General features: G+C 37.6%; 3 protein-coding genes across 3 annotated transcripts; 1 reads left to right on the top strand and 2 right to left on the bottom strand.

The window, feature by feature from the left end:
• Positions 1-1,547: 1,547 nt before the first annotated feature.
• Positions 1,548-2,831, bottom strand: LOC126772149 (uncharacterized). The gene is made up of 3 exons (XM_050492331.1): positions 2,662-2,831; positions 1,903-2,063; positions 1,548-1,672 (listed from the first exon to the last, which is right to left on the bottom strand). Exons 1-3 carry the CDS (start codon positions 2,705-2,707, stop codon positions 1,616-1,618), a joined length of 264 nt encoding a protein of 87 aa, XP_050348288.1. The 5' UTR covers positions 2,708-2,831; the 3' UTR covers positions 1,548-1,615.
• Positions 2,832-4,898: 2,067 nt separating this feature from the next.
• Positions 4,899-14,851, top strand: LOC126772147 (major facilitator superfamily domain-containing protein 8). The gene is made up of 6 exons (XM_050492329.1): positions 4,899-5,364; positions 10,392-10,635; positions 11,072-11,398; positions 11,822-12,068; positions 12,564-12,810; positions 13,178-14,851. Exons 1-6 carry the CDS (start codon positions 5,167-5,169, stop codon positions 13,445-13,447), a joined length of 1,533 nt encoding a protein of 510 aa, XP_050348286.1. The 5' UTR covers positions 4,899-5,166; the 3' UTR covers positions 13,448-14,851.
• Positions 14,852-14,963: 112 nt separating this feature from the next.
• Positions 14,964-25,049, bottom strand: LOC126772144 (organic cation transporter protein-like). Its single transcript, XM_050492322.1, has 8 exons — positions 24,424-25,049; positions 18,414-18,612; positions 17,882-17,982; positions 17,651-17,805; positions 17,268-17,527; positions 16,850-17,195; positions 16,595-16,776; positions 14,964-16,480 (listed from the first exon to the last, which is right to left on the bottom strand). The coding sequence occupies exons 1-8, from the start codon at positions 25,041-25,043 to the stop codon at positions 16,310-16,312; spliced, it is 2,034 nt and encodes a 677-aa protein (XP_050348279.1). The 5' UTR covers positions 25,044-25,049; the 3' UTR covers positions 14,964-16,309.
• Between the last annotated feature and the right edge of the window lie 1,146 nt (positions 25,050-26,195).

Genomic DNA, 26,195 nt, shown 5'->3' with positions numbered 1-26,195 from the left:
AACAGCAAATGTTCTATCTTTGCTGATGATTTAAAGATTTACCGCTCTATAACATCCATGAATGATTGCAAATTGCTCCAAGACGATCTAAACTCCATACAAAAATGGTGTGATTTGAATGGAATGGAACTAAATGTCGATAAGTGCCAGTTTATTAAGTTTACGCGAAATAAAAACATAATAAGACATCAGTATAGCTTACAGGGCAAACCGCTCGGGGAAGTTTCGGTTGTTCGTGATTTAGGTGTTATGATCGACGCCAAACTTAAATTTAACACTCACATAAATCATATTGCCACGAAGGCCTGGAAAAGCTTCGGTTTTGTCAGACGTAACTGCAATGATTTTAAGAGACCGGCAACTATCATAACTTTGTACAATTCGTTTATACGTAGCGCTTTAGAATATGCGGTTGTAGTATGGAATCCGCATTATAAGATTTACATTGAAAGGTTAGAACGCATACAACACAAATTTACAAAATTACTGGCTAGTAGAAGTAACAGTTGCCCTTATAAGGCCGACTATGAATCACGTTTAAAATATTTTGGACTGTGCACTCTAGAAAAACGCCGCGAAATTGCCTCTCTAATTACTCTCTATAAATTATTGAATAACCACTTGGATGCAACAGATCTACTACAAAATATTAACATAGCAGTGCCACGTACTGCACCTAGACAACCTCTAAAAAAAATTTTCTCCTCTCGAACTTCCAAATCAAATATAGGTAAATACTCTCCACTCAACCACCTCATAAACTTATATAATAAAGCCAACAGTGATGGCATTGACATTTTTCACGACTCAGTACCTCTTTTTCGCAAAAAATTAACGCTGGGAGCTTTATTATGATTGTGATATCTTTACTGTTATATTTAGTTTGTTATATTCTACTCAATATTAGAACTTTGTAAATTACGGTATTATCTCTAAAAATCTTATATTATCATTGTTTGTAATTATTGTTAGTTATTTTTATTTTTTTTACTTCATTTTTTTTATTTTTTTGCTAATTGTTTGAATGTTAAATAATTAATAAGCGTGTTATATTGCAGTCTGTAGTATTTATTAAATAGAGTATTGTTAAAAAAATTGTTATTGGAGGCTAACGTAACTATTAATGCTGTATATACCTATTAAGTGTTTGAAATTGTATCTGTCATTTTATCGTATTCTTGTTTTAAGTGCCATATTTCAAATACTGTGGTTTATCGATTAAATAAATAAATAAAAAATACAATATGTATTTTTATTGAACACTTCCTAATTCATTCAAAACAAATTTCATTTCTTAAAATAAAAAAATGTAATATTTACAATCGCAAACCAGATGAAAATAAAATACTGTAGGCAGGCAGCCCTATCGCGTGTACGTCAAGCGCGGCAGTAGGTCCTATTTTAAGGGCAGAGCCTAGTCACAATACTGTATATATAAACACTACCATGCCGTGATATTACTTCAGCATAAACAGTACTCTTTTTGAAGTCTTTTTCTTTTTTTTTTTGGAAGGTATTTTATTTTATAGGTCAAATATAAGTCATAATTCATTTTAGACACTATATTTAAATTAACTAGCCATTAAATCACATATTGAACAAGTTAATAGAATGTTTAATCCAAAGATTTTGGTGGAGCGTAGTTAAGGTATAGAAGTCCTGATGCTTTTGCCTGAAATGGAAAAAAAAAATACATATTTAATTACAATAAAAATAACCTTTATGTAAAAGATTTTCAAAATAGACTTAAAAAATAAGTAAGGTTCTTATAAGTGAAATATAGAAAATAAAAAATATATGAAAGTGGTAAAAAAAATTCCAAATAACTCAATATTTGGCAAACATTTGAAAATGATATTTCAAGCCTCTTCATATATATGTAGTTGTTTATAAAAAACTTACAAGAGCCACAGAACCCACAGCGAAAGCAATGCCGAAGAAGAGGATGGAGTTGTAGCGACGCTGGTTAGCATCATATTGTGCTTGCCATGATCCTTGGGGTACAGGTAGCTCATCCATACTGGGAGGCTTGAAGTTTTGAAGTCCGGCATTGTAGCGGCGAACTAGTGGTACAGACAAATTCGATTTCTTAAATTAAATTATCAGTGCTTTCAAGTGCAGCAAATATATGTATTGAGTCAGACAGACATGTCTCGGTACACCTTTGCTCCAATAATCAATATCAACAGATATAATTTTCACAATACACTAAGCATAGTCATTCCCATATTATACCAGTTTGTATAACATATTGTTAATGTAAAGTTAATTTCAAATAATGACAAATGACAGTCTATACTTAACATTCTATTAGAAGTCGATTGTACAGTCGCCTGTTATTTTTTTTTGTGAACATTTTGACAGTCAGTTATATAGAGCATTAGTCAAAACGTCTCTTTTATTCCTCAAAAAGCTAGCTGGCGAAAAATCAGCCGAGAATAGAAAATATACTTTGAGTAAACTATTGACAGCTAAGACGTTTTAGGTTATTTTATGAGTTATGTAACATGGATTATCAGTATTTGTATGTGAAAGGGGAAATGCATCTTCACACAATTTATTGATGATCTATATTATTTAAAGGTTCAATTAAACTATAGGGGTAAAAATAATAATATATAAATTTACTTAATTTAAAAATTGTTGGTGAACTTTACGTACCAGTTTGTTGCATTAAACGGGAAATAATGGGACGTGAAGCGAGCATTTTGTAACAGATTTTCAGTTAATTAAACTTCGGAATCCGTAAAAAGACTGCACTACTAAGCAGCACAGGATGACCAAAATCGATGTTATCTGTTTTTGTCAAATCAATGTTTCATAATTTGCAGCCCACAGATCATATCCTATAAAAGTAGAAAGTCTTTAATCTATGCTTTAAGCACACGTAGACTATATGCTACAAATATATAGAAATTAGCCTAAGAAATAAGAAAATATTATTTGTATATAGGTTTATTCAAAAATTAATTATTTTGAGAAAATTTTCGGCTACAGGTTTAATAAGTAGGCTATAAGCTGCTCTGGATATAGTTTCAAGTAAAACGATCGAAATATGGACAAAATGGCACTTCAAGTTTTCCTAGTTCCTTTCAATGTCTCACGTGATAAGAAGATTCGTTCTCTGAATATGTCTATGAAGAATCGGAAGGCATTATTTATTTAACTATATTGTAGGCACGATGTATCGTGCCACTTTCCTCAATCTATACTAATATTATAAAGAGGTAAAGTTTGTGAGGTTGTAGGGGATCTCTGGATCTACTGAACCGATTTTAAAAATTCTTTTACCAATAGAACGCCACATTTGTGAGTGTCATAGGCTATATATTACCCGAAAATTGAAAAGACTTTTTCGTGATAGTGGGATTTGCAAATTAAGTCGGTGAAAAAACAGTCGGACGACTCGAAAGACCTGATCGTTTCTTACGAAAGCTGCCTAAACGATGGAAGATATATGATTCGGTGCTAGAGAAAAGTTGTAGAGCTTGATAATGCCTACAAAAAAGTAAGCGACAATTATGTCTAAATTTTATATTTAAGTCAAAAGTAGTTTTTTATATTGAAAAAATAATTTAAATCGTTAGGTCATGTTTATGACCAATATTATATATAATTATGAATTCTTATCAAGTATTTAAAAAAAGTCTTTTCCCTTTTACTGCATATAATTTGGACAAATGGGTAAAGAGATAATACGACATAGGTAACGAACCACGACCCTGTCGTAATCTATTGAGTGATATTTCTATTACACGGTTTTTTCATATACAACAATCAATAAATCTATTTAGAAATAAATTGCTTTTTTACCAAGAAAATTTTATTAAAATATATTTTTTTTACAAATTGTTTTCTAGTTGCATAGTTTAAGAGATAATTTAAAATATCAAACTTGCGAGACAATTTTATTATTGTTCGGCCAATCGACCACAAGTTAAAATGTTTACCACCCAACGAAGTGGGCACGGTTCAGCTAGTTTAACTATAAAATCATAAATAAGTACCCCATATGCAAATGGATTTTATTTGGGGAAATTTTGTCATTCTCAATCAGTCAATTAATATTCTAGTTTAATCAGTAATCACAGATGTTTATTTTACTTAAAAAAGGCTTAATGGTCAATGATGAGTTAAGAATAGCTGACAATTATAATTCAGGGTGTCTTTTGTTTAAGTACATAATTGAAATATACAGAAAAATGATTAAATACAAAACATACAATAAATAAAGAAACACATGACTATTACTTAAATATTTATTTTAATTTTAAAACATATTGCTCAAAATTTCCTAGATATCATAAAAACATATCATTTTCAGTAACATTTAGCAAGTTATTTAACGAATTAAGAGATTTTAGTCGTATGTTCATATTTTGAACACCTCTTAACTCATTATTGTATCTTTCTCTAACACAATTTTTTTAGACCTATTTTGTATTAATAAGTTGATTTCATAATAATTAATAACACTGAGATGATTTGAATCTTTCATCACCTTCAATCAATGAATGGAACTTAATACTTATTAGCAATTGTTACTGTTACAGCAGCGATTACCCTTCTGCTAATCTTCATAATTAACGTTAATGTCATAAAAGTATGTTATTTGAAAGCCTAAATAGTTACTATGCGTTCTAACTTTAAAAGTAAAATTGGCTCTATTTATCATACGATCTCCAAGTAAAATAATGTAAATGCATTGAATTATCATTAATATTTGATTGGATTAAAAGTGTTTGTACTTTTATTGCACTTATAAATTTCAAATGTCAAGAATAACGAAACGTTTTGAAATATTATGCTATTTAAATGTTGTTAGTAGAGTCGACTACTCGGTAATCGACTGTCGAGTTGTGTGTCGTCACAACGAGACCTATGTCTGTAGAGAGGGACATGATGCCAACAAACGAATTCTCAAATACCAGTCTCGATGTGGATTGCATAAAGCGAGCACGACGGACGACGCGCTCGCCTCTTCGTTTACTTTCCTTTGTTTACAAGTCGATCGTGAACGAGCACGGTAAAATCAAATCGTACGAAGTTATTGTACTAAATAGGTTAGGTTAGGAACAGTGAAATGCTAAGTGCTAGTGTATCTTCAAATGTCACCGATAAACAATACAGCTGATATAACGAGAGTTCGTTGGCATTGAAAAAAATATGGAGTGGTTGAAAGGTCTGGTGGGGCGCAAGGAGCGCACGGAGGGTTCGCATGCTCTGGACACCGGGGATGCGCTGGAGTCTGCGCAAGAGCGGCATGAGCGGTGGCGCAGCGTCTACGTCATATACTTCACCATGTTTCAGATGTCCCTCGGGTTCAGCATCGTCCTGACGGGCGTCTGGCCATACCTAGATAAGGTGAGCCACGACAAACGATCTCAATTATAACACAGTTCATTGTTTCTTATTGCGACATTTTGTTTATATTTTGTAAAAGTTTTGATGCTTAAGGCATAAATAAAATGTTTTTCTTGAAAAAATGTAACGATGTGATCTTTAACTATTATTAATAAGTAATAGAATCTAATACTTTCAACGAGAATTAATCACCATACAACAAGTATATATAAATAGTATATGTAAATAATTAAAACAGGCGCGTCGACCTAATTAGTTGTACGAAACACATCAGTAACGATAAGATTATTGATAACAATTGCTTATCACAGTTCCCATTATAAAGCGTATTGAAAAACTGTACTAATGGTTCCTAATTCGAACAATAATTTAAAAACAATCGCCATTATAATATAACATATATAATATAATACAGATATCTACTTCAGTTTTGTTTGTTGCATTGTTCCGATTCATTTTAAAAACACTAACCGGATTTTCAAGAAACTTTAACTTGATACCAGCTAATAATTGGCATCAATATGACAAAACGCTACAAAAGAATTATTAAAACTACATGATGTGACGACCTCGCATTAAAGTGGTTAGTTACGCCTCGTCACCTGGTTATTTATCGTCATACGATCTGATACCAAATCAAATTCTTTCGAGCGTTAAGGATCTGTTACAATAAATCGAATTACATCTCGTGCAAATTAAATGATATTAATACTTTTTCTTTTTCATAATGTGTTAAAGTTCAGAGGTATAATTTAGGTATTTAGAATTTTAGAGACAAAGCTCTATAATTAAAAAACAATCTGCTACCACACGAGACAAATATTATCAATACAAATTAATCGTATTACTTAGACTTAATTGCACACGGCGCACTCGGTACACAAAAATATAAAAGAAGAAGCGATAATTATTACAATATTATTTCTAACTCTAAAGTATAGGCAATAGTTGGAAAAACGATATGTAGGTACTAATACATTTAGGACACGTAGTTTCAAATGTAATCAGAACAAACAAAGCGCGCAAAGGCAAAGTTCGCGGCCGCAACCGGCCCGTCGCACGCGCTGCACTCGGATAGCGACGCCGGCATCGCACCACGACGGCGACGCTATCATAATGTATTAATAGAAGCGTTTCAATAAAAATAAACGTATCCACGTGTACATACTTTTAAGAAAGAGCTCTTGATTTTATAGTTTTCCTAGCACACTCGTCTGTTATGGCGCCTCTGTAGAATCAGAGTAACTTCATGCAAAGTGGACTATCATCATATATTTACATCTCATGTTTTGCTTTAAAAATAATTAAACGTTTCACTAAACTTACTATTTAAATATAAATATTCTCTACCCACAGTAGGTGAACTTTTGTTGAGGGCCAATTAACGACATAGGTAATTGTACAACACCAAACCTGAATAAAATTTGTTGGTGTGTTAGAAGGGTGAGGGAGCCATGTATTTGGAGGAACAAGGGCACCAGATTTAAGGATCCATGATTGGCAGCATATCGATAGTATAAGGAGTGGTTTATACTTGTTGTAGAGCCAAGGGCTAACCGTGTAGAATATAGTTATCTGAGAGACGAGAAACGTCATTTGAAGTTGAGCCTCGTGAAGTTTGTTAGTGATTTCTTAAATAATAATCATCTTTTTATGTTACTAATATTTCTTATTGAGTTTAACATGGAAGTATAATCTATTTGACTGCAAAAGATTTATGAAATTGTGAAGGAAGTAGAATTGGCGAATCAAATGTGCATTGATAGGGACAAATCTGTTGAATATTACGAATAAATCTGTCATAGAGAAGTACAATCTAATGAATATTACAGTCAAGTACTTATAAATGATTAAACTTAATTTTGCGCAAATTGTTGAATAAAGTGCAGTCGTATGACGTGCGGTTGACGCGATGACGGTCTGATAACGCTGAAATATCCGACAAGCGACATAGTCCGCATTGTTCCTGGCGAGTTGCCATCCGAATTGCCAGTCGACCTACCAGACAAGCTGCCAGCCGAGTTACCAGGTTATGGACCAGGTTCGGAAAAAAATAATATACAGGACTAAGTACTTCTCAAAGTCAGAAAGCCATGCATCTAATAAAATTATATCGTTATTATAATATTACTACATCGTATTTCTTTATTATTATTCTTTGTATATTAGGTCCTTCCATATAAAATTGGCGTTTTGTACGGGAGGAATATAGTCAATTTTTTTTTGTAAATTATATTTAATCAATCAAAGTATATGTTACCCACCGTATATGTACCAGCTAAATGAATTTATAAATTTGAATTTGGAATTCTTAACCAAAGAGGAGATATTTCAGATCAAAGTGGTCAGTACGACATAACGCTCATTTCATAGGTTATATATATATATATATATATATATATATATATATATATATTTACTACGCTGTCGAGGCCACATGAAAAAACTATTTAAAAAAAAACTACCTCTATCATCTTCTAAGTTTTCCCATTTTTGATAAGCCGTAACTTACGTATTATGTTAACGTCGTCACGCGGACCTCGGTAGACATTCAAGAGATCTGTAACTCTACATGTAAAGTTATGTTTGATGTCAAAGACATTGAAGCTTTGGCAGTATTCTCTTGGCAAGTTTCTCTCCGACTACGTTGTCGTATTAACTTAAAAACTAAACATATCAACATATTACATTATGTTGTCCGCCCTGAATCTGTAAGCTAGCATAAATTGGTTCTTTTAATTTATAATAAACTAGCTGGTGCCCGCGACTTCGTCTACGCAGGATTAGTATTTGGAGTAGCTTATATTAGCGTGGCGTAGAAAAGAACTAACATTATGACATAAATATTTTTTGAGTCGCATTTGAAAAATATAACTGCTTGACAATATTTTAACATAAGAAAATTGGCAATATAATAAATATACGGTAATTAGGCACTGCAGAACCCTGATCATAGGCCTATAGTTATCTAGCTACTGCAGTATGCTCTTATAAACTATATTTAACGATTTTTTTCCTTCAGCATAAACATGCAGATTTTTTGCTTTGGAAAAACGTGAGCAAGCCACATAGAGCTGACCGTGAGAAAAACATGGCGTGCCTAAATGTATGCCTGCTACCTTTAAGGTTTGCTCCTGCGATTTGTTGATCTTCATTGAAAATGCGACTTTTAACGGGAACTGCAGGCGTTTAAAATTGAATGGCAAGTTATTGGGTATGATTGGGATGCGCGGTATAAGAACATTGTCTCCCTTGGCTTCTCCAGTTAAAATTGTGGCCTTCACAATGTGCCTTCCAAGTTCGGTAACTCGCATTGATATACATCACGTTATTTACAATATCATAAATCAACCAAAAAAGGACCAATTACTAACCTACCTACAACCTCTGTAATTTACAAAAAAAAAGAAGGAATTCGGTATAATGAACAGGTAAGTAACCTATATCTATTAATTTAAATAAAAATGAAGTATCTTATTTAAGTGTAACTCCTAACCAAAAAAAAAAACTTCCAATACCTAATCTTGGGCCTATATTACTTGAAGTACAATCCGTTTTTAAAAAATCGCTATAACCATGAAAATTCGCAAAACGGAGACAACAGTCAACGATGTCTGCCCTCACGCTTCTCCCCGCGTTCGGGTCGCGCACTCAGCGATGAGCGCCTTCTTCCCCCACACAAGTGCGTCGCACCGCCCGCCACCGCCGCCGGAGGCGAACCGCGCCGTAACGCTCGCTACACCGCACCCGTAGTATCGCGCATTTAAACTAAATGATGTCTATCATACATTACATAATTATGTGTAACTAACGTTTATGGCAGCGCACGCCAGAATAGCTCGCAGAAAGGTAGGTTTTTTCCTAGTTACTTGACATTTAATGTCATATTTTGGACAGCTCACACAATATCTTTATAAATTGTAGCCTATGTGTTATTCTGATGTATAAGCTATATTATTGGAAAGTTTAATTGAAATCCATTCAGTAGTTTTTGCGTGAAAGAGTAACAAACATCCATCCACACATACAAACTTTCACGTTTATAATAGTAGTAGGATTAAAAGAACCAACAAACTTCACTTGATTCTCTATAATATTGGTAAACGTATATTAATGATTTAATTCAAGACATAATTAATTGTTAAATAATAATTTAAACATAACCTTGTTTTTTAAGTAATTACTTATATTTTATTTTTGTTTTACAGATGTACCTATTCATAAAATAGTTATTATAATTAGAAAAATTGTTATATAACGCAGAGTGACACAGGGGAAACATAAAGATTAAAATTGTTTAGTTGACAATAATTGATAAAATGATCCTTTATACTAGTGAGGAGTCCGGCTGGTCGTAGCAGGCCGCCCTGCGCCGCGGTCACGCGAGTGAATTGCTTTATAAATAGTCAGCTCGTACTTTTGTAGGATGTTATAATTTCATAAATAAGACGAAACTGACACGAATGGAAAGTTCTGTTACAAAATACATAATATATAAATATTATGGCATATTAAAAATATTATATCATGTCATACTTTTAACTATAATATTAAACTTAAAAATAAGTAATTTGGTTTTAAACACAAAAAAAAACAAAAACAAAAAGCGTACCTACTGGCATCGCGTAATGTGAGAATATTTAAAAATTTAACATTATTAATGTTCATTACAAATACACGCCATCTTTATGTGATCGATGTATAATATGAATGTAATATTTACGTGGTAATTTTAAAACAACCAAAATTTCAATTCAAAGTTACGACAAAATATAAATTTAGAGCTACGCTACAGACCTTCAAACTGTTCTCATTATATGAAAATGTATGATTTGACATGAACAATAATACAGATACACACAAACACACACACGCATACGGACATAAACACACAAACGCGACTAACGCCTCCCGCTTTGAATGTTTTATTAGCTGTCATCAATATCCTGTATGTTTTGCGTTATTTTATTGAAATATGTAAAAGTCACGTTAATAAAATATATAAAAGTGGTCTTGAAATATTGCAGCTACAGCCCGGTTCGAGTAAGGAGGCGCTAGGCTTAGCCGTGGGCGCCAGTCCTCTAGGACAACTAGCGGCCTCACCGCTGCTCGGGCTGTGGGCAAACCGGGCAGGCAGCGCTCGCGCACCCATGCTGGCGACGCTAGCATTATTCGTGTTAGCATCCACGTTATACGCACAACTCCATCTCACTCGACCACACGCGCACCACTGGATGCTAGCAGCCCGCGCTCTCGTTGGGATTAGCTCTGGTAAATTGTTTCTTGAGTGATATTCACTCGACATAACCAATAAACATAAACCATTCCGAACTATAAAATATAAACTCTGACGTGCAAGAAATCTTATTACGACATTACACGACAACCGCTTGGTAAAGAGAGAATATCTTTTTACAATGTACCTGTCAGGAAATTTTCCAGCTGTAAATATTGTAGTTTTAAGAAAAAAACTTTCTATGATTTTGTTTATCATCACTAAACTTGGACATAAAATATAAATTCAATGTTTGTTCATAATGAATTCTCTGACCTCAATCTGGTACAAAGGCTCCATCTGAAGATGTACTTGTGGGCTGTACAATGAATTTGTAACATATTACATATATTTTTATGAAGTATGTACTTCATATACTATAATTTATGTTTGTATATTAATATTCTTTGATTTTTATACTTATACTTCCAGCAAACGTCGCAGTGGCGCGATCGTATTTGTCGGCCGCCACTCGCGAAAGTGAGCGGACACGCGCCGTGGCGGGGGCGTCGCTGGCGCAGGTGCTCGGCTTCGTGGTGGGGCCGGCGATGCAGGCCGCCGCCGCGCCGCTCGGCCCCGGCGAGTCGTACCCACCTCCCGGCTCCTACGTCCAGCCCCTGCGCCTCGACATGTACACCGCTGCTGGCTGGATCAACGCAATACTGGGCCTAATCAACTTTGTACTCTTTTTACCTTTCTGCTTCAAAGAGAAGAAAATTGCAGCTCGAGAAGCAATGCTCGCCCAAGGAAAACAAACAGGTGAGACAGACTTGACATGGGGTTACATAGAATTCTACAATGGAACATTGGGTCACCAGAAGTGTGGAAATAATTGTCTACACTTCTGGTGATACAAGAGCTGACGCTTATTTAATCCAAAGGCTGAGTCTAGCGGTGCAGCGAGGCAATAGTGCCAGAGTCTTGGGTACAATGCCACAGAATAATCTTTTAGACCGCGCGTTTTATATATAAATTTGTAATGCGTATTTTGTTTTTATTTTAGTTTTAGTTATAAAATACTTATATGAATAAAAAATATTGTAAAATGGAAAAATAATTAAATATTCCAAATAAAAGTTGAGTTAATCTCATGAACATTAAATGTTCTGCCGATGCTTTTTATCGTTAAACTATAATATATCAATTAAGAGATAAAAATTTGCTCGATATATGTCTTAACAGAGAAAGAAGCTTTAAAGGCGATTAAGCCAGACTACGTGAGCAGCTGGACGCTGGTCGTCGCTTTTTTCGTGCTCGTGTTCAACTTTGTACTGCTGGAAACCCTGGCCACGTCGCTGACCATGGATCAGTTCGCGTGGAGCAAGAAACAGGCGCTGGAGTATATGGGCGCGCTCATGAGTGCTGGAGCTCTCGTTGCCTGCGCTGTGTTTGCACTTATTACGCCGCTCACGAAAATATTTGAAGAGAGGTAGATTATACAGATAGGCAAACTGAACTTTAAGTCAGCAATAAAATTGTAAACTTTCCAGCCTGATGGTAAATGGTCACCACCGCCCATTTAATTATCTATTACATCGTCAATGTGCCAACAACATTGGTAACTGATTATGTTATGTCCCTTGTGCTTGTGGTTACACTGGCTCACTCACTTTTCATACTGGAAAACAACAATACTGAGTATTGTTATTTGGCGGTAGAATATCTGATGAGTAGGTGGTAACCTCCCCAGGCGAGCTTACACAAAGCTGGAAGGGCGAACAAGTAAATATATGAATAGGTACCGGTAACAGGGCAACATTCCAAACAGCATATGCTTAATACAATGTAGGTCTCAATCGTAGATAAAATCTTAACAGTCAGTAGATGAAATATTACATTCAGAATATTACAGTTTCCTTAAAGATAATGTTAGAAAAATACTAAGTTTTGTTTATATATCTCTACCCATAAAAATCTTCAACAGAGCATTGTTACTATGGGGCGGATTTCTTCTAACGGGTATGGCCTCCGTGTTCTGCATTCCGTGGGGCCCGGGACCCCCTCCACTGGCTCCTGAGTCACTGGAGGCAGGCGGCGGGTGTCCGCAAATTTCACAGCCTTGGTGTGCTACCTCTCGCGGACTCACGCTGACGCAATTTCTGCTGGGTTACACGTGCGTCTCCATCGGCTACCCCCTGGGCGTGACGCTCATTCAGACCATTTTCTCCAAGGTATGGTAAAAGAAAACTTTCATGCTTTTTTCTGCTGCACTTCACTGCTAGGTTAAGAACCCCACTCTCCTTTTGAGGAGAAGGTTAGGAGCCTGTGTCACCTCGCTGCTCCAAAGTGGATCGGTAAGTATACAAAATAGGTTAGATAGGTTAGATTCCCATCTCAGGCGTTACACGCCGAACACGAGATGAATTATATATACAAGTTAAGCACCTGAGAGTCAAATGTGCTCACCCGGATTGAACCCATAAACTTCGGTTCGTTTTAACCGATATATTTAAAGTTAGTCGGTTAAATTCGTTTCGTATTCGGAGAAATAAAGTGAGGATGTGCAAGTGCGAGGCGCTAAGGTCGTGTCCGCGGCAGGTGCTCGGGCCGCGGCCGCAGGGCGTGTGGATGGGCGTGCTGACGGGCGCGGGCTGCGTGTCGCGCGCGCTCGGGCCCGTGTTCGTGTCGGCGGTGTACGCGCGGCGCGGGCCCGACGCTACGTTCGCGTCCACGGCCGCGCTCACGTTTGCGGCGCTGGCGGCGCTGCGTTTGGTGTACGCGCGCCTGCGCCCCCCTCCACCGGCGCCCGAGCCCGATCCTCCGCGAGAGCTATACCCGCTCACTGCCGCTGTGGACGCCGGAGCATGACGGGGACGTATGTTTTCAAACGGTCGAGTTCATTGAACCTTACAACAAGAATATGATATATTTAAGCTATGTATAAACGATTTGTTTATAGTTTCGTAATTGTGACACTTATTTCGTGTGATAATCTGTTTTACGTTCAAATACTTAAATATTTTTGTAAACGACCCACTGTGACTGAAAAAAATTGAATAAAAAAAGTAAAGAAGCAAATGAGCCACAATTTTATAAATGTATTATATAGGCAGGTAATAAACTGTAATTTAAAATGTAAAGTTATTCACTATATTAAGTTACTTCATATAAAATGTGTACGACCGTGTTAATATAATCGTTCGTAAATGGTAATTGCTATATAATTGGTATATTTTATATATAGAGATATTTTGAAGGTAGCTGAGCGATGTCAGGGTAATTCCACAATAATATGTAAGGGTTAAGATAATATTTAGTGCAATACGAAATATATCGACGTTGACGACGACGATGACCGCCGGGCTTGTACAATTACCTACCACCAGGTAGCTGTATAAGCGACGACGCACGTCGACAAAACAGTGATAAGACTGAGTGTTTGTTAGTAGTTCGTTACGAGTATTATATACATTTTTTTTTTATAAAATAGGAAGGCGGACGAGCATATGGGCCACCTGATGGTAAGTGGTCACCAACGCCCTTAGACATTGGCATTGTAAGAAATGTCAACCATCGCTTACATATCCAATGCGCCACCAACCTTGGGAACTAAGATTTTATGTCCCTTGTGCCTGTAATTACACTGGCTCACTCACCCTTCAAACCGGAACACAACAATATCAAGTACTGCTGTTTTGCGGTAGAATATCTGATGAGTGGGTGGTACCTACCCAGACGAGCTTGCACAAAGCCCTACCACCAGTAAACATACATTTAGGCCTGCTCCACACTAAACTACTACCTGGACGCTTCCTGCCCGCAAGCGGTAGTATGTGCCCTGAGAGCCTTTGCAGAAATGTTCATATACGGTGCTAAGTGAATATAATAATAATAATAAAAACATTTATTTCGACCAAACAGGGATCAAAATATTACAATAATAATATTTTACATATTATATATTATTATTATATAGGACATCATGGGTATTTTGGATAGGTGGCGCGGGAACTAAAGATAGAAGACTTTACAGGGTCTGGAGAACTATTCTTACTTTAAGTTTTATTTGTTTATTATTAGAAATTTTTTTAATAAAGTCTGTACTTTATTTATGTAGATAAGTATTCTTATTCGATAAATTATAAATATTTTTATTATAAACATTTTAAAGCATGTAAACAAAATATTAAAAAAAAAAAAATAGTACAAGTCGAAGTGTTATTTTTTACTTTTATATGATCGTTTATATGTATTTATTTATCATCGTATATCATCGTTCGCTATCTCCCCAAATACATACAATAATAAGTTATTTGCTATATTTTTGTTAAACTTTAAAATTAAGGGTATTTAAGGTGATAGTTGAAGCAATAAAATAAACAAACAGGGTCAATTGAATGTTTTATTTAAATAAATGGAAAACGTTGAACATACATGACTATATTATTGTTTAAACCTGATCTCTTTACTTCGAGAATATCGTTTAGCAGCGATGTCAGATATCGTCTTTAGTATTTTATCGCAACTAAAGAAACGTTAGAAAGAAAATAAAACCAGCTTATCTTCACTTTGCAAAAATTATATTTATAAAGCGTCGTCTCAAATGTCATTTGTCATCAGATATTGCATTTGAAGATTTTTCAAATCAAATGTTCGTACTTTGTATAAAGAGAGTGTAGTCTTGCAATACGTCAACCCCTTAACCATATTTACACATAATAAAAACCATCTAAAACTAAAGGTATATTTTATTATCACAGTTTTATACTTAATAGGTATATTTTGAATTCTTAAGTATTTATTACTTTAGGACGGATTTCAAGCAAATGCCGCATGATGGTTAGTTGGCTAGAAATAAAAGTGGTAGTGTTTGACGACTCATAAGAACTTGTAAAATGTATTTGAATAATAATATTTTGATTTGATTATTTGACTTTTTGATAAAACTGTAAGTGTACAAACTAAACCGGAACACAGCGATAGAAGGTAATGATATCGGTACCAAGCGGCACCCAGTCGGGCCCGTCCATAGCTTTACATTACATAAATTACATTTATCAAAATTTAGTAAAGTTGACATTACGCTGAGTACTTACAAAAATAAGCGCAACTTACAATGATATTATTATAAAAGTCTAGTGTCATGAAACGTGTTGGTTCGACGTGCATCAAGCTCTGTTTCAGGAAATTAATTTCAAGCAGCTGTCAATTATCATTGACCAGCCTCGTCTCAATATGAGGGTAATTTTTAGAAGTATTAATGATAATGAATTCAGCGGTTTTATATAATTAGTAAATCGGGATTTTTGTGAAAAATAACAATCACCTTTGCAGATGGACTAATAATAAATTTGTCTAAAACCTGAGCACAGCAAGAACGTACCTCGATGAACAGTTACGAGAGTTTTTATCGAGATAAGTATTAAAATAGAACAAGATTATCACTATCGTTGTCGAAGATAAAATATTTCAAAGTTTTCCAAGATCTTGTTTTTTACATAACAAGTCTGTTCCTAATTAATAAAAATGTAATCCGCATTCAAAAGTTTATATAGCTTATACAACTAATTAAATAGGAAATGTATTAAAAATTATATTTTATATTATTATATATTCACAAAAATCTCATTAGTCATTAGAATAGTCAGTCGATAGCGACAGGGCCACAGCCTCGACGATTTCTTACTGATCATCGCCTTTACCTCATGTGTTCAGGTCGTCAATTCATATTTAAAGGTGTGTAGAAGTGGGTATCACGAGAGTGGGTTCAGGGGTGCGCAGTTTCTCTGCATTCCTTATATGTTGAGGCAGCGGTACGCGACGCGTCTCCGGTATGCACAGCACCACCAGAGCCGCGGATCCCGAGCATGCGCCGTATAATATTGCTTGTACGGAAACACTCTGGCGACAATGACAACTACATGTACCTATTCTTCTTTTTGTAATACTTTTCAATAAATACGTACTAAGTATACTTGTTAATAGTGCTGTACGGACATATCAAACAGTACTTACTAGGAGAGGCGTTTGCGGCGCGAGTATAGAGCCGAGGCGTCCGACGAGCGAGACGGCGGCGAGTGCAGAGGAGCGCACCCCTGTCGGGAACAGCTCTGTCGTGAACACGTACAAAGAGTTAAAGGCAAAGGTTATCGCCAGTTTACCTACAAAGAATAGTCCCAGTCCTGTGCCTGCATGCGCTGTAATGATTGAAGCGTTAGGTTGCCGGACTTTCATAAACGTATACGCGATAAATGGATCACATAAACTTACAAGTAAAATATGGAGTTACACAAGATATCCCACACAGTAAAAATGCCACAAATATACATCGTTTCCGACCAAACCGTTCCAATGCCATCATAATAAGTAGTGATGCGACGATCTCCATTGCCATGGTAAGCGCGAAGTTGGTGTATTTATCTCCAGACACGGACACTGAGCTTATGGTAAGTCCGTAGTAAACGAAAGAGGCTGATACCCAGCACCATGAACATGCTGCGAATCGTAGCATCAGCACACGTGACTTTATCAAGCTGAACCATGGGTTTCCCTCAGATTTTACTTCAACATCGTTTGTTTCGCCCGCGGCCGTCAAAAGATCTTCATCCAAAGTAATCTAGGAATTAATAGTCTTTACTTAAACATAATTTAATACATCATATTTTATTATAAAGAAACCAATACATACTTTATTCCATCGTGCTACTTTGCGTATAACAGTTAAAGCGCGATCTGTTCGCCGCGTGGCGTGCAGCCAGCGCATGCTCTCGTCCAATAAAAACCAATATATTGGGAAAAGCAATGCGGGTGTATGGATAGTACGAAGTAAATCTCGCCAATAAGGGATGCCGCTTGCAATGAATGCAAACAGGACGCCGCCGAGCCCGTAACCGACACCGGTCGCACACGCAAATGCCGCGCGCAAAGAAGGACGCGCGAGCTCTACCACTAAACCAAAAAGTTACCGCTTTAAGAAGTGTACATACAGCCAATAAATTTTAAGGATTTTAAAGAGAACCTTTACTTCAACTTATGTAGAACTAAAATTAATATATATTTACATCAACATACTCATGACGTAGGCGGCGCTGTTAAATCCGTAACCAAGTGCGGCTTCGAAGAATTCCATTGCGAGGTATAACTGATAATTTGGCGCAAATGACTTGATGATTCCGAGTGCACCAGCAAACCCAGAAAAGACGCAGAATGCTGTGCGGCGACCCCAACTGTAAAAAGGTTTCCAAAAATTTATGGAAACTTCACAGTCTTGTTTAAGGATATTAATTTAAACTATCGCCCTACCCGTCCGATAAGTATCCAGTAAAAATTAACGCAAACGGCAGCGCAGCGTTCCGCACCGTTCCCACCAGCGTCCGCTGCCATTCATTGCACGCCAGACCGAACTGAGACAAGTATTGAGCAGGTACAATACTTTGCAGAAACATTATATTGTTCTTTTTTATAGGTATAAGATTCATAACTTTTTTTTGTTGACAATTCTGTAATTTTTCAATGTGTATTTTGTTGGTAAACTAATAAATATAATATATTTATCTTCCACGAACTAAACGAAACACTAGTAAAAGATCATGTTTTATTTATTCAATTAAAAACACGACTATCCTTTATGAACTGAAGAGTAAAAATTTTAAAATAAATGTATGTATGTAATTGTCTATGCCAGTATTGTAGTGTGTATGTATACATACATTAACCCTAAAAACATTACACTACTTTTTTGAGCAGTCGAGAAAAAATAGTGGTAGTGGTTTTATAACATGGCAATTAAAAGTGTGCAGACAATGAACCTCATGTGATATTGATGTTGCCCCACCTCTGCATAGATAGTGTCCATGTTCTCGTACAGGAACGACTTGCACGAAGCGGTTGTGTTCAGGTAATCTTCTCGCGCGCAGCTTAGCTGATCAGGTGACACGGGCTCATAACGGCGACATTGGTCTTCTGGTAGCAGTTCCTGTATTGTGGTGCTGTTGAAGTTGCTTCCTTGTCCTTCACATTCCTTTATTAAGCATCTGAGAAGATACACATTTCATACGCATTTTGTTTTTCACATAGATGTTACGGTTTTCTAAATATTGTTGGTTATCATTTTGTACTTATGATGAAAATGGGGGGAAGGGAAAGATTGTTGGTGGTGATTTTCTTCGGTTTTGGAGTCATCGCCCCTGTGCGGAGGGTGCGTTTATGATATATTGCAGAAACTAGTAGGTAATATTATCTAAAAGAGCCCAAATCTAAAGTGATGTCATAAAGGTATTAGGTGGTTTTGTTTAATTGTATATGCTGATACATAACCCTTGACTAAACATTACAGATAATAATAAATTATAATTAACTGAACTTTCCAGCTACTCATCATTGAATAGATAAATTTAGCCGGGGGAAACTGTATTGACCTGCCGGACAGGGAGACCCGAAGAAACGGCTGTTCCGCTGGCCGCCCGTGGCATAGTACAGGGGCCCGAGCGTGCCTAACCAGCTCGTGAGGCTGCCCCACCAGGCCACGCATAATCTCGGGGTGGACCGTCGTGCCGGTTGGTGACCGGTAGGTGTAGTCCCGGCGGCCACTTCCGGGGGGGTTCGGGGGCCCTTCCGTCCGGCGGGTCAGTGTATTTTTCCTTTTGGCAACCACTTGGGGAAACACGCCTCCACACTTTGCCCATCCCTATCGTGGCAATACGTCGCTCGCTTCACGTCTCTTTTCCATTCTTTTTTTTCCCAAATGGTAGCGCAACAAAACAGAAATAACGGTCGTACAGCGGTGCGCACCCCCACCATACCCTCGCTGTTTGAGTTCGAGTTCTCTAACATCCGTGAACTCCACACTAACCTCAACGCTGTCCACCACCATCTCGAGACAGCACGGCCAGCAATGTTGTTTCTCACGGAGACACAAATACTCCGTCCTGCCGATACCAGCTACCTTAATTATCCCGGCTACACGCTTGAAGAATCCTTCAAAGACAAAGCCGGAGTATGCTTGTTCGTCAGGACGGATGTTTGCTGTCACCGACTGCGCTGCTTGGAGGACCCCTCCTTCTCCATGTTGGTGGTACGTGTGGACCTGGTTCGTCAAGTCGAGTCTACGTGTGCTTCTACAGATCCCACAATGGTGACTTGGAGACAAGCCGATTAATGACCATCTTAGTCGGGTGGCAGATGCTGCGCAAGAGCAATTTCCTAACGCGGAATCGGTGTTTTTGGGGGATTTTAATGCTCACCACGAATCGTGGTTGAAATCCCTCAAAACTGATCATGCTGGAAGGAATGCTCATGCTTTTGCTCTCACACATGACTTGACCCAACTGGTTGATCAGCCCACCAGGATCCCAGACGTTGATGGGCAAGCACCATCTCTGCTGGACCTTCTGCTGACTTCTCACCCGGTGGAATATCAGGTTGTGGTTCAGGCTCCTCTTGGCTCTTCGGATCACAGCCTTATATCTACTAGAGTGCCACAGGCCAAGCTGCCGCCACTAGCGGTATGCAAACGTCGCGTTTGGCACTATAAGTCGGCAGATTGGGACGGTATGCGCGATTACTATGCGTCGGTCTCTTGGAAGGAACGTTGCTTTAGTGGGAATGACCCGACAGCTAGTGCCGCTGCTGTTGCTGACGAGATCATGTTGGGACTGGAATACTACATTCCTAGCTCAGATCTCGTCAGTAGGAGTACGCGTAACCGTTGGTTCACTCGTGAATGTGCCGATGCTGTATCATCTAAGCAGGCGGCATATCGCAAGTGGATCAGCGGCTGCATTAGCAGGGCATCTAACATTGACTCACTGAAAGCAAACTACAATAAAAATTCCAAGTCTTGTAGAAAGGCATACACGAGGGCGTATGCACAGCGCATTGTACAGATTGGTCATGACCTTGTTTCGCATCCTAGGGGCTCCCGTAGCTTCTGGCGTCTGACCAAGTCTGTGCAAAACAATTTCTGCCAACCTTCGCTGCCACCGCTCAGAAATCCGGACGGATCGCTAGCTCACAGTCCGCAAGAGCAAGCTGATCTCCTGGCTAAACTCTTTGCCGACAATTCCGTCATCGATGATTGTAGTGCGCTGCCACCTAAAATACCTTCATGTGGCCATACGATGCCTGACATCAAAATCAGGCAACGTGATGTGCGTGCGGAGCTGCAATCACTTGATGTACGGAAAGCTAGTGGTCCCGATGGAATACCAGCCATAGCGCTGAAGAAGTGCGCAGCGGAGCTGTCTCCTGTGTTAACGCGTCTGTTCCAACTTTCTCTCTCTTCGGGATGTGTGCCGAAGGCTTGGAGAAGAGCTAATGTGCAAGTGGTTCCCAAAAAAGGGGATCGGTCTGACCCGGCAAATTATCGGCCAATAGCTATCACCTCAGTACTTTGTAAGGTGATGGAACGGATTTTAAACAACCAACTGATCCATTACCTAGAAGATCACTGTTTAATTAATGATCGTCAGTACGGGTTTCGACCAAAACGGTCCACAGGTGATTTTCTAGCGTACGTAACACACCTCTGGGGTGAAGCTATCGACAAGCATGTCGTTGGCTGTCAGCCTCGATATCTCCAAGGCTTTCGACAGGGTCTGGCACAGAAGTCTTCTCTCCAAGCTGCCGGCATATAATCTGCCTGTTTAGCTATGCACCTGGATTGCCAGCTTCCTACACAAGCGTAGCCTTCGTGTTTTAGTTGATGGTTGCGCTTCACAATTCTATGTAGTGAATGCTGGGGTCCCCCAGGGATCTGTGCTATCTCCCACACTCTTTCTTCTGCATATCAATGATATGCTCTCTCTTGGGAACATACATTGCTATGCAGACGATAGTACAGTGCATGGTGGATACCACGGACGCGCAGTGGCTGGGCGAGCGGAAATTGAGGAGAGGCGGAAGGATCTTGTCATTGAACTCGATAGGACGTTAGAGCTTATCGCCAAATGGGGCTCTGATAATCTTGTTGAGTTTAATGCCAAGAAAACACAGTTATGCGCTCTCACGGCTAAAAAGTCAACATTTTCCCCTCTTCCCTCCCTCTGTGGTACTCAGCTGGTGATGCAAAGCAAAATCGCCATGCTGGGAATCGACGTTCGCTGCGAACTTAGTCCAAGGGATTACATCGAGGCTGTTATAAAAACAGCTTCACAGAAACTCGGAGTTCTGAACAAGGTGCGGCGTTTTTTCACGCCACAACAACTGTGCCTGCTGTACAAAACACAGGTACGGTCTTGCGTGGAATATTGCTCGCACCTTTGGGATGACTCCGCTAAGTACCTACTTGAGGCCTTGGACCGGTTGCAGCGACGTGTCGTACGCATTATTGGCGACGTAAAGGTCACAAACACCCTTGAACCTTTACAATTGCGTCGTGAGATAGCAGCACTGAGCGCTTTCTATCGACTGTATCACGGCGAGTGCTCTGAGGAATTATTCTCTCTAATTCCTGCTTCCCCCTTCCTTCTTAAGTCCACGCGAGCTGGTTCTCGATGTCACCGCCTAACTGAGACATCAATTCCATCGCGAACAAAGAAATTTGGCAACTCCTTTCTTTGTCGCACTTCCAAAAAAGGGAATTCCTTACCAGCTCACGTGTTCCCCTCCTCTTACAACCCGGGTTCCTTCAAACGAGGCGTGAAGAGGCATCTTGCGGGCCGGCAAGGCGAAGGCGGCTAGTGCAGAATGTTTTTCCCGTCTGTACTGGCCGTCGTCGCGTTTGGACTCTACTACCACTTACCATCAGGTGGAGTAGAGACATTTGCCCTCCCGGCGAATATAAAAAAAAAAATTAACATATTACAGTGAAATATGTTAAATCCGTAACAACCGTTATACCGACTATTATTAATTGTTGCTTAAAATGTTTTATTACATAACATAATATTGTCACGTAGTAGTAGTAATTTATCCAATAGTCGTTAAATTTAAAGCTTAATTTTTTTTTGTATAAAACTTGTTGTCCGAAGCAGCCCAGAGGATGGGGGTCTATAGAGCCGGACCACACGGAGAATGAGAAACAATTATTTTATAACGGATGTAGCTAATGATGGGTATTACTGACATTAACTCGGTCGGGAGTGCAGCATAATTATTATTATTAATATGTATGTATATATATAATATTATTAATAAGTATACGCCGTAGGATAAAGCAATAAGCCTAACACTTATAATTTTAACTTTTCTTGTCAAGATAACAATCTTGGAAACATTTATTCATTTATAATTACTTTCCACCCGTCAAGACATTCACATGATTGCATTAAAAACGTAATAAATAAACTGATATGTGTGCTTTTGTATTATTTCTCAATATCTGCACCGTATTAGACGGGTTCGCATTCCTAATTAATTGAAGTTTTATGTGATTATGGCTTGAAGATTATATAAAATACTTTCACTGACGTTTGACAATTTTAATCATTTATGTCACTATAAATCGTTACACCATGTATCAAAACCAAAGTAATTTAGTGGTTAAACAAGTATTGGTTTTAATATGTTGTGTTTTTCATGAGCTTATTTGTGCTTATAATTCATCTTGTAATTGGTGGTGAAGTAAAACACATCTGCCATATGTATATCCCCAAATCTGCATTGGACCAGCGTTGAATGCTATGTGCGATAAGCTCCAAACTTTCATCTCAAAAAGGAGATGAGGTCTTACCCCAGCAGTAGGACATTTACAGGCTATTACTTTTACTACTTTCTGTTATATAGTTGCTTAGGGTAAGGAAACACTGGTTGTGTTATTAACTGATATAGATACGGACGTCTAGTGCATTTTAGTCAATTTTCACGGTATAGTGGCATTCCACTCTGGGGTAACGCCACCGATATTACGACCCACTCGTCAGGTATTCTACCGCTAAATAAAGTTCAAAGGGTGTAAGTATTCCGGTTTAAAGAGTGAGTGAGCCAGTATTACTACAGGCGCAAGGGCCAAACTTGGGGACAATATTATGTACCCAAGTTTGGTGGCACGTTGGCAATGTAAGTAATAGTTAATATTTCTTACATCGCCAATGTCTATGTGGTCTATGGTGACCACTAAACATCAGGTGACCCATTTGCCCGTCCGCAACATGAAAAAAACATAAAAACAAAGAATAAAAACTTTTGCTATTTATAAACTGGGTCCAAAAGAATAATTAAGAACAAAATTCAATGAATATCAAATCAATATATATTATCCGAGAAGAATCAAACACTGCCCAAACAAAGATAAATTGATTTTGCTGAGACGGAAACCTGTTGCTTCAAGTTTTTCTATACTTCTGGTGCTTATACAAAGTTTATCGCTGTTTCTATCGAAATAATCAATATTATTGTGGATAAATATAATTATTTAATAATTTGTATCTACGTAAAATATAAAAGATTTTATGTTTTTGCAAAAATCGCGGCGTCTCGCATCTGTCCCAACTTGCAAACTATTCGACGAAGCCTTCATTAGCGTAGAATTAACTTTGTGACGAAAATCTTTCAACGTAGGTATAAAATATTAAAAACAGAAAACAAAAACAACGGTAGCCTAAAATATGATTGTTTTGGTATTGGTAACTCACAAAAAGCAATAATATTAACTTAAAAAGAGGCAATTAGCTTGAAGGCACAGACATATAATTTTATTTTTTTGTATAGATTACACAAGGTTAGTAACTCTCATGGGACACTGTTATAACGTTCAAAATATTCGATTGTAAACTTTAAAAGAATCATTAGGGAACATTTGTGCGCTAAGAGTATTAAAAACCATACTGCTCTTACTTAAACAATCAACAATTTAATATACAAACACCGCATTATATATAATTATATTATACATACATTAATCTTACCGAAAAGGAACTTGATCAGCTACGAATACATAATTAAGCGAGTACATGGCAGAAAACAGGTTTGGGACGCATAGAAGAAACAGTGCATAGCGCTGGTACAGGCCGAAGTGGCCCAGCTGTACCAAGGTGTGTTCCAGCGCCTCCGCAGAATCTTGAAAATTCTTTTTAGATGGGGCATTGCATTTTTTACCACCTTCACCTATATTGTTTATTATTACATTATCAAATTCTTTATAGTTATTGTGTTTAATATGCCTGCAGTTTTGGCTTGTGTATTTATCTTCATTGTTATCATCCACATATCTAGCTCCTGAAGGCGCTTCGTTTACGAACATTATGTCACGGTCATCTCGTTGTAATTCATTACGATTTTCCTTTTTAATATCGCTATCCGTTTCGCTAATACTTTCATCAGAATTATTATTCTTTTTCTTAACATTATTGGAAACACTTAACATTTTCTGATCACCTTTTACTTTTTCACTTTCGGTATCACTTTCTGTCTTCATTATATAGTTATTAATAGTCATTGGAATTGTTTCGTTGTCCTTATTTTGAATAAAAACATCGTCGTGTGCACTCGCGTCACAAGCGCCGGCCGCGTCTGTTGCTTTCGCCATAACATAGCCGAGACTGACGTCGCTCAGGTGTGAGTCACACGTCTCAGGTCTCACTGGCTATCACTGTTGCCACATATGAGGCGATAACGTTACCTTGTAATTAAATTGCAGATGTTTCTATGAAATTGCTTTATTTTGGATTACAATAATTTCTACAATACATTATAATAATAAAAGATTGCACAAAAATTTATCGATTATATTTTTATTTATAACTACAAAACGAGCTAAAGTACTTATAATAATTTGAACAAATATCAAGTCACTTAATTTTTTTTACACTTATTGAAGATTTACTAGTAATGCGGTAATTTCAGTGATACGGTATATTATACACCAAAGTCTAAGCAATATAATATACTAAATACAATAAAGTATTTCATATTTACTTCCATAGGATATTAAAATCGACTACCCGTTGTAGCTACTAAAATATGTATGACTATTTTGAATAGCAATAATCAATGAGGTAACCGTATATTTTCGTGAACTACATTGCTTTAACAGTATTATCTACAACAAGGAGGTGAACCCGCGAAGTTGTAAGTACTATTTATCAATCACATGATGATTATTTGTTAAATTTAATTGTAAGCGTCGAAATTGCTATGCTAAGGTCATCCACCCACAGGAGTACCCGGTACAGTAGAGGGCTTTGTGGTCAACGTCAATACTCCGTGTCGTTGTAGTTTAAAGCGTGAGTTAGTCAGTGTAGTTTCAAGAACAAGGAATATAATATCTTAGATCCCATCGTTGGTGGCGCATTTTTGTTTTGCAATACGTGTGTATTGTTGTATGTGTGCTAGGTGAATCACTCACATCATCACTCGATGTTAATCAAGAACATCAACGGGTCCAATTTCGCGCCACCATCCTAAAAAATTATGCCGTTTATTTTGTTTTGGTGGTCTAGTAGCCGTCATATAAGACTTTCGATCCCAAGATCCTGGATTCAACCTCAGGATCCAGTGGTCAAGAATTTCTCAATATCCCAGCACAGGGTCTGGAAGTTGGCAGGGTTTACACTCCCTTACCTCGGAGAGCACGTTATGCCGATGCACCTGCACCGTCACTCATTTTTCTTTTAATTGAATTTATGAACAACTTTTTATCTGTTTTCGTTTGTGTAGTCAAATATTTATTGATTTAGCT

The sequence above is a fragment of the Nymphalis io genome, chromosome 12 (assembly GCF_905147045.1).
Source record: "Nymphalis io chromosome 12, ilAglIoxx1.1, whole genome shotgun sequence".
Taxonomy (NCBI): domain Eukaryota; kingdom Metazoa; phylum Arthropoda; class Insecta; order Lepidoptera; family Nymphalidae; genus Nymphalis; species Nymphalis io.
This window is presented reverse-complemented; position numbering and strand designations above follow the sequence as displayed.